Source organism: Amborella trichopoda, chromosome 3 (genome assembly GCF_054954075.1).
Source record: "Amborella trichopoda isolate Santa Cruz 75 chromosome 3, AtrichopodaSantaCruz75HAP2 v2.0, whole genome shotgun sequence".
Lineage (NCBI taxonomy): Eukaryota > Viridiplantae > Streptophyta > Magnoliopsida > Amborellales > Amborellaceae > Amborella > Amborella trichopoda.
In genome coordinates, this window is record NC_142338.1 from 6,913,050 (window position 1) to 6,922,481 (window position 9,432).

Genomic DNA, 9,432 nt, shown 5'->3' on the forward strand with positions numbered 1-9,432 from the left:
ATGCTCATACACCAAGCACAGTACTAGAAATGAATTGAGCCGATCAAAAGCAAAGACTGGGCATATTTGTGGGTGTAAATTGGGTCTCTCTCCCCCTCACACACACACATGCACACTCAGACTCACACACACACACTCACACTCTCACACACACACACACATGCACACTCACACACACACACACACTCACACTCTCACACACACACACACACACACACACACACACCCACCCACACACACACACCAATATTCAAGAAAGAATGCACACACTTAAGGCACCACAGAGCTTGTATCAGGAATACACCATTAGGTTTGGACACATATACTCTCTCTCTCTCTCTCTCAGTTCACTGATAGTCAAAAGGGAAATCACCCAGTTCATAAAACACAGAACTCGTATCAGGAACATAGCCCATCTCGCTTACATTTTCATTCAAATCCTCCAGTTTGGCATGGATCAGGCTTCTTTGTGGGTGTGATTTGTTCCCTGCTGTGAATGCATGAACTTGGTTTCTTATACAAATCCAACTGCTTCCCGGATCCTTCTTCAACCCTCTATATCTTATCATCAATCTCAACATTTTCGCAATGTTCCAATGGCCAGTGGCGGCATAAATATTTGATAACAATACATAGTTTCCAGCATTATCCGGCTCTAGCTCAAAAAGCTTAGTAGAAGCCCATATTGCCATCTCAATGTTTGGATAAACCCTGCAAGCCCCAAGTAAGGCTCTACATAGAGAGGCATCAGGCTTAATGGGCATTGACTCAATGAAATTTCTAGCTTCATCGAGATGGCCAGCACGGCCAAGAAGATCAATCATGCATGAATAATGCACAACTTCATGCTCAATTCCATAATCTCGAAACATTGATTCAAAAAATTCCCATCCTTTCTTGATTAAACCTCCATGACTGCACGCAGAGAGAACTAAAACAAAAGTAACCCCAGTTGGTCTCAGTCCTTCTTTTTGCATTTGAGAGAAAAGAGAGAGAGCCATATCAATATGACCATGCATGCCATAACAAGCAATCATGGCATTATAAGAGATAATATCTCTTCTTACCATCCTGTCAAAGAGCTTCTTAGCATGTTCCATGCTACCTGACTTGGCATACATGGTTATAAGTGCATTATCTATGGAAGCATTGGTTTTGGAATCTAACCCACACCTAAGAAGGTATGCATGTATGCATTTCCCATGTTGCAAAGCTGCTAAAAGGGCACAAGAAGGAAGAACATTGATCATGGTCACAGAATTGGGTATCGGTTGTTTTTCCTCAATCATTGAATGGAAGAGAGAAAGAGCATCTTTTGGGAGGTCATTATCTACATAGCCTGCAATCATGGCATTCCACATGACTACATCTCTGGTAGAGCTTGAACGGCTCTCGAAAAGAGCTCTAGCCATGTTTGGATCACCACAATTCATGTACATATCGACAAGTGCAGTCCATAATTGCGGGTCCCCTTCACCAAACCCATGTCTAATTATGTGGGCATGGACTGATTTCCCAAGACTGAGAAATGGTTCATCTGAAAATGCCTCAAGAATGGCAACCATTGTGAAGCAATTGGGCTTCAAGTCTGTGATCTCTAGTTCCTTGTAAAGATTCAGGGCCACTTTGGACATTCCTTCACGAGCATAAGTAAGAATAACTGTGTTCCAAGATACTATATCAGTCTCTCTCATGTTAGTGAACAAAGAGAGAGAAGCTTCTAAGCAATTACACTCGCCATAGAGGCTTAACAATGCATTTCCAATAAGGACATCAACGTCCATCCCACTCTTGATCACGTAGCCATGGATGGCTTTACCATTATCTAAACCTCTAGAGTAAGAAAAGATGGTGAACATAGATCCAAATGTGGCTGAATCCCCTTTTATGCCCTCGACTTGCATCTTAGTAAAGAGGCTGATGGCTTCTTCATGGCATCCCCAATGTGTATATGCCGAGATCATGGCATTCCAGGAAGCAATATCTCTAGATTGCAACCTGTCAAAGACCTGGCACGCCGATTTCAATTTCCCAGACTTAGAATAAAAATTGATCAGCGAAGTTTCTATGAATTTGAGTCCTTGAAACCCATGTTTTATACCAAGTTGGTGAACTTGTTCACCAAATTCAAAATTTTCCACATCCAAGCAAGATTGCAAAACAGGCAATAGAGTCGCAGTGTCCACTGAAAAATCTGATAATTGCATAGAAACAAAGAGCTTCAGAGCTTCAAAGGCCATTCCAGAATTAGTATACCCATTTATCATTGCATTCCAAGTAGCCACACTCCGAACTCTCATTGAATCAAACACAAATCGAGAGATAAAGATGCAGAGCCTTGCATAGAAGCAAATCAAAGCAGTACCTAGATGAATATTCGATTCAAATAACCCATTTCTCAGACTGTAACAGTGAATCTCTCTACCTCTCAGACTGTCACAGTGAATCTCTTTACCTCTACTATGCTCAAGAAGTTCATTGCAAGCTAAGAGAAGAAGGACCAAAGTCACTGAATTGGGTGTTTTACCATCTCTTTGCATCTGTGAGAGTAGTGTAAGTGCTTCATTGGGTTTATGGTTTTTCATGAATCCAGAAATCATGGCATTGTATGAGACAATGTCTCTCTCATGAATTCCATTGAACACTTTTCGAGCTTCATCATGAAGGCCAGAATTACAGTAGAAATCAATGAGAGAAGTAGCAACATGAATATCTTTGAGGAAAGATGAATATTTGGGGTCAAAATGGATCCTTCTTCCGATTTCGAGAGCCTGTAAATTCGAACAGGCCTTGAGAACAATGGGGAGAGAAGAGCTATCGACTGTGATGCCCAACTCTTCAATTTCTTTGTATAATTTTAGGATCTTGGGATCGTTTCTTTCCTTTGCCAGGCGTTTAAAAATTGGGTTCCATTTTTTTATGTCTTTTTTGTGGGTTTTACTGGCCAGAAAGCTTGGGTTTTGCAAGGTTATGGCAATGGAGCTCTCCATGAGAGAGAAGTTTGTTAACTAGATTATTTTGTAGTTAGCATGATAACACGGTTAAGAACGTAGAGAGGGGGAAAGAGAGGAAAAGTGTCGAAGAAACCATCTACCTTTCGACCTTGTTACAAGATGGTGGCAATTAATTTTTAGGTCGTGTTAGACTTATTTTATTTATTTGTTATATTTTAAAAACAAATCTTTAAATGCAACTAAACTATCAAATCTCGTGTTAGGCTTATTTTATTTATTTATTATATTTTTTAAAAAAATCTTTAAATACAACTAAACTATCAAATCTCTAACCTTTGTATGGTAAATACTCTCATTGCATACAATCCCAATAGTTTAATTTTGGATGGTCTTCTATTTTGGATCTTGTGAATAATTGTGGGTATTTCTCATTTGAAAAGATGTAACTTTGAATGCCCATGACCATAATGTTATCATATGATAATGTCGATCAGAATGTAGTGTACGTTCTGTTTGTTAATAAATATCGGAAAAATTATGCACGGACAAGGTCTCATGGTGCTTATTACGGTATAGGTCATATTTTGTAAAGATTACACCAAGATCACTTATACCTCCTACTCTTTTCTTTTTTCAGAATTGCCTACATTTCCAACACCTGATAGGTCAAAAATCTTGCAAGTTTTCAGCTATCTTTATAATAAGGGTCTGTCTGATACTACAAAAACAAAAAATAAATGTTGTTTGGAGCTTTTAATGACAAAAAACTCAACTTCCTAAGTCGTCAAACTCAACTTCCTAAGTCGTCCGATATTAGAAAAAAACATAATATTTATTATCGTAAATATACTTTAACTTAAGCTTAATTAGAAAAAAACCCGACTTTTGTTTATTTTGTCTGCATTATTTTTTCTCATTTTCAATTTTTTTTTACTAAAATGACCTTCATGGTAGTTGTATTACCGTAATAATTAGTGCATGTTTTATGGTTCTCTAAGGACCGTAATACTTAGGGAATTTTATACGATTAAATTTTAGTATCGTAATATTGAGGGTATTTTATACAGTATTTTAAGTACCGTAAACTTACATAACCATTATATAGTATTTTAAGTATTATATGGTACTTTTTGTACCGTAATACTGAGGGCAATTTATCACGTTACTTTAAGTACAGTAAACTAACATAATCCTTATATCACATTTTAAGTACTGTAAACATTAACCCATGTTATATGGCATTTAAAATACCGTAAACCCTTTTCTCATTATATTTATCTCTTTCATCTCTAATTTTTTTTATGTTTATTTAATTAATTTTAATAGTTATCTTTTCTTTTTCTATCTAATTCTTTTTATCTCTTCTTTCTCTCTCTACAATCTTTTCTTTTCTCTTTACAATCTCATCATCGTTTCTTTAGATAGAGTAATCAAACACTGACTTCGGCCATGCAAAACAGAGGACTTGATCTATCTAAGGAAAATATCATGAGATAGTAGAGAGAGAAAGAAGAGATAAAAAAGAATGAGAGAGTGAAAGAAGAGATACATATTAAAAAGAATTAGAGAGAGAAAAAAGAGATAAGAATTAGAGATAAAAGAGACAAACATGAGAAAGGGATTTATGGCATTTTAAGTACCATATAAGATAAACATAAAAAAAAATTAGAGATGAAAGAGATAAACATGAGAAAAGGATTTATGGCATTTTAAGTGCCGTATAAGATGGGTTAGGTTTTATGGTACTTAAAATGCTGTATAAAATGGGTTAGTTTTTACTGTACTTAAAATGTCGTATAGTGGGTTTTAGTTTTTACGGTACTTAAAACATCGTAATTAGCTTCACGGTCATGGCCAGAGTTTTACGGTACTTAAAGTACCATAATATTAAGGTGTAGATGAGGTAAATGAAAGTTTGGGGTTTTTTTTTTCTAATTAAGCTTCAATTAAGATATATTTACTATAATTTCCCTAATTATTATTATCTAAAATTTTATTATTTGATTAATATAACATAATTTATTTATGGATATTATTATTATTTAAACTAATTACAAACATTAAATGTGTATGCTCAATTTTGGTAGTACCTAAGAGGCCCTTGCTAGTAGAGATGGAAGAAAACTTGCGGTATTTCCCACCTGTCTGTGGTTGAAAATGTCCGATAGGTGGGTAATTCTGAAAAAAGAAAAGAAAAGCGGGTGGGTGGTGTGATCTCCGCGTAATGTTTACAAAACTCTGACCCCATAGTATATTTAACGCATTGAGAAACCTTCTGCACGTAATTTTTCCTTAAATTTAAATACACGTTTAACACTTTGTAGTACACTTTCTATTACCCAAGCATAGTTCAATTACAGTCATATAACATTTTTTTTTGGTTTTTTGAATGTTTATAGTCATATAACATCTTGGGATAGAATAAGGAATTCGCTTGAAATTTTGGCTCGGTTTTCATGTACTTTCTACGAAAAATATAATTTGCTTGCTTTCGTCATTTGCATGGAAATGCATTAAGTGCAGGAGAAGATGGCAGGCAAATAAAACAACAAAAAATTGGATTAGACTCCTTTCATAATATCATGTCTTGCCAAAAGATTGTACGCTGCTGTAGAAGGGCAAGCTAGATTCACTCCCTTGGGTAAAACTTCACTTAAGGGTATTTTTAAGACCTTAAATTTTGAGATGAGGTTTGCATAAGACATCAAAGTAAGTTGCACCTTAAAAACCCACCGAAAAAAAGCTGTTCCGATGCGGAGAAACTTTTAAATTGATTATCTCGACCTCAAGATGTTTGAATTTGCAAAAAAAAAGGTTAAGCCTTAAAAATATTGCCTCTTATAACACATTCGATGGATGATCTATCTTTAATAAATTTTAAGTGTTTATGGATCCGTTCAATGTACGTAATTTTTTAAGCTTTAACTTTTATACAAAAAAAAAAAAAGATTTCCTAGTTATTACAAAAATATTTGGCACCAAAACTACATCAATGGACAAAATTTAGAGATGTGCCTTACTTTGATGGTTTAAGGTTGACCCCTTGTATAAAACCACACGTCATCTCCTTAACCTACAGCCAAACTTAATAAAAAAGGGAAAAAATAAGGCAAAAGTTTATATAAGGATGCAACCTTATAATGTAGAACTACGGATGCACCTCAAAAATCCATTGGAAAAGGTAGTTTTAATGTTGAAAAACCTTTGGATTGATCATCTCGACATTGAGATGTATCACCATGAAAAATAAAAATATTTTAAGTCTCACAAACAATGCATTTTACAACATATTATCTACACCGTCTATTTTCAAGAGTTTCATATGTTTATAGATCTACTTGATTTTAACCATTTTTTAAATTTAAAATTTTATAATTAGATATAAAAATAGATTATGAGATAATCCTAAGAACATTTTACATCAAAATTATATACCATGATAAAATTTGAAGGTGCATCTTACCTCTACACCCACATATGCATCCGTATGCCAACTGCACCCAAAAAATAATATGTTGAGAATGTATAGAGGCCACAAATTTTTAGAAAATCAGATTTAAGTGTTTAGAAACTTAAAACCCAATTTTCCTTATATGAAAATACACATTGAGATTCTAAATTATATTCCAGAATTTCATATTGAAAAAGATATTTCTAAGTGGTTTTTTGCCTAGGTAGTAGATGCACAGTATGCGGACACTACGCGTGATTGTTTTTTAAATTATCCACTCATGCAGCACATTTTAGGTGCAAAAATACCTTTCACTTATTCTCATGGAAAAGGGAGGTTGGAATCACTCTCGGTAAAACCTCTTAGAAGCCTTTAAACCAAAGCCCAAATTTTAACCAAGGGAGTCAAGCAAAAGCTTTGTATGCATAGTGAAAAAGTCATTCCAAGTTGGCCAAACAATGTCCAAGAAATATAATAGTTATTATCATTATCAACGTTTTATTTCAGTTATTTGGGGTCAACTACACTAATTATCTTCTACCATTATGCTCTATTAATGACCATATTGTTAGTACAACACATTGCTTATAGGGAAACATTGGATTAGGATTCATAATAGGGATGAGGCAAAACAAATTTCCCGCTTGCCAACCTAACACAACTTTTCTCCTTTCTCATTTGGGCTTGAGACCAATAATAGTAGAGTTCTAAACATATCCAAAATTTTAAAATAAAACGAAAACCTTATTCATTCAAGATTGTATGTTGTAAAACTATTTACTTTTAGTATAAAGATGTCGCCATCATCCTTATCCATTAGATGTCAAATCCGATGCCTAGGGTGTTTCATGAAGTTCGAGAAATTTTCATTTGAATTTTGAGCATGGTTAATGGCACAACTTAAGCCACTTGATTTTAAATCTAATGATCAAGTGTGACTTTAAATCTAATGGTCAAAGTCTGAGTAAACTCAACGAGTACGTACACCCAAAAAAAGTGAGAAAAAAAGTTGAAGAAAAGGGTAACAATTTCTATTTTTTTTTTTAATAACAAGAAAAAGTTATAAAGGTCAATAGAAATCATTAGGATATTAAGTAAGATGAAAGAAAGCTATAAAAGGTGGATTATTGAAAAAAATGGATTTATACTTCATATTTCAAAAAAATTTATAAAAAAGGAAAAATATAAAGTCTCCATATGATTTCAAAAATAGGAAAATCTTCTAACTAAATATTTCCGACCAATATACTATTATTTTCTTCTTATTATTTTTTTGAAATTTTTTTTTTTTTTTATATATAATTTTTTAAGAAGTTATTGGGGCAAGACAAGTTAGCCACCGAACTTGCCAGGAACTTGCATCACTACGAGGCGAGGCTGAGTTACTTGGTCGACTCAGCTGAGTCCGGTAACATTGATAAAATATCTAAAGGAAATGTATACAATGAAACAATTTATTTTTGATAAAAAGAGGTCACACTCATCATTGATCATTAGATTTAAAATTGGGTGGTTGAAGGTGTGTCATTATTTTGGCTCAAAGTCCAAAATAAAATCTCTAGAATATTGCGACACACTTTTATCTATTGGATTATCCAATGGCCAAAAATGATTGTGACCTCCATATACAAAAACTAAATCTGTACAATCCTGTATCTGAATGGAATGGAGACACTGGATGGCAAATGGAATATTTTTTACCATCTTGAAGTGGTCTCCCAGTCGGTGTAATTCCTTGTTCACTCTTAAAACTTGATGGTTCCGTGGTATCCCTTAACATGCCTGGTGTCTTTGAAGTCTTCAAGGACAAAATCTATTTTCATGGAAGATAAGATTTTTGGAAGTGGATTGGGGAAGAGGAATGGACGAGATGAGATTCAAAGTGGAGAGAGTGTTACATCTGTGAGATAATATATACTTTCCAAATTAACCTACTACATTTTCCTTTCACAACCCCCTTTCTAATTGGAGATCAAAATGGAGTGATGAAAAAGTCACTACCCTGTTTAAATATGAAAGGTGAATCTAAGGAAGGCTAGTTTTATGCTCATTAATCCCAAGAGCCTTTCACTTCGACACGTCTTCGTTCATGATCGCTTAGAGCCCCTCTTCCATCAATAGGTAAGATGGCCGTTCCCTCAATTAAGAATGAGCTTTAGTTAATCATAGGAGAAAAATATTTAGGGAATTATTCATAAATATATCTTATATTTTGTGGAATTTAAAAAATCTATTAAATATTTTATACTTTGGCTTTTTTTTTTTTCTTATAAAGCGAGAGAAAGAAGTTGGTTAAGGAGGATGCTTGACCAGTTGGGGGAAAACTAAAGAAGTATGTTATGCATTGTGACAATCAAAGAGCGATGTATGTTGCAATGAATGCAACATATCACTCCAAGTCAAAACACAAAGAAGCAGGTAGCATTTCATTTGATTGGCCCTAGAACGTGGAGATTTACAAGTGGATAAGATCTACATAACAAAAGTGGTTTCAACATAGAAGAATATGCTTGCGGGGTTAAAATAACATAACAAAAGTGGTTTCAAAACACAAAAGGCTTCTGGGTTAAAAGAACATAACCTTTAAAGGTTGGAGAACCATGCATCTCTTGTGGTTGTTTTTGGAGTGGAGATTGTTATACGTATGAAGTCAAATCACATGTGTGTCACGTTGGCACATATATGTATTGTTTTTTACTTTTCCTTATCTTGTTTTGAGATCTTGGCTTAAATATTGATACATTAGTTGTAATGTGATGAGACTTTCAGAAGTTTTTCTCATAAAAGGGATAAAAAACCTTTCTGTTTTAGAGCAAGAAAGTGATCGAGAGTGAGTTCTCTTGTTGGATGCTGTATGTGCTATTCTAGAGAGTGAAAATGTGAAAGAAGAATCAATTAGATTAGGTGTTGCTGCTCTTGTTGTAAAAAGGACTTTGTAGTACGAGAAAGTCCTTTATTTGAAGGCTTTAAGGCCTTGTTTCTCATTATAATCATCATTGAATCAGCAGGTAGAGCTCTTCATTATCC

The 9,432-nt window shown here is 34.4% G+C and overlaps 1 protein-coding gene across 1 annotated transcript; it reads right to left on the reverse strand.

The window, feature by feature from the left end:
• Nucleotides 1-270: 270 nt before the first annotated feature.
• Nucleotides 271-3,362, reverse strand: LOC18428988 (putative pentatricopeptide repeat-containing protein At3g01580). Its single transcript, XM_011623149.3, has one exon. The coding sequence runs from the start codon at nucleotides 2,988-2,990 to the stop codon at nucleotides 348-350; it is 2,643 nt and encodes an 880-aa protein (XP_011621451.1). The 5' UTR covers nucleotides 2,991-3,362; the 3' UTR covers nucleotides 271-347.
• Between the last annotated feature and the right edge of the window lie 6,070 nt (nucleotides 3,363-9,432).

What these genes read in the sequence shown, in the direction of transcription:
- LOC18428988 (XM_011623149.3), bottom strand. Translation starts at nt 2,990, where the DNA reads ATGGAGAGCTCCATTGCCATAACCTTGCAAAACCCAAGCTTTCTGGCC.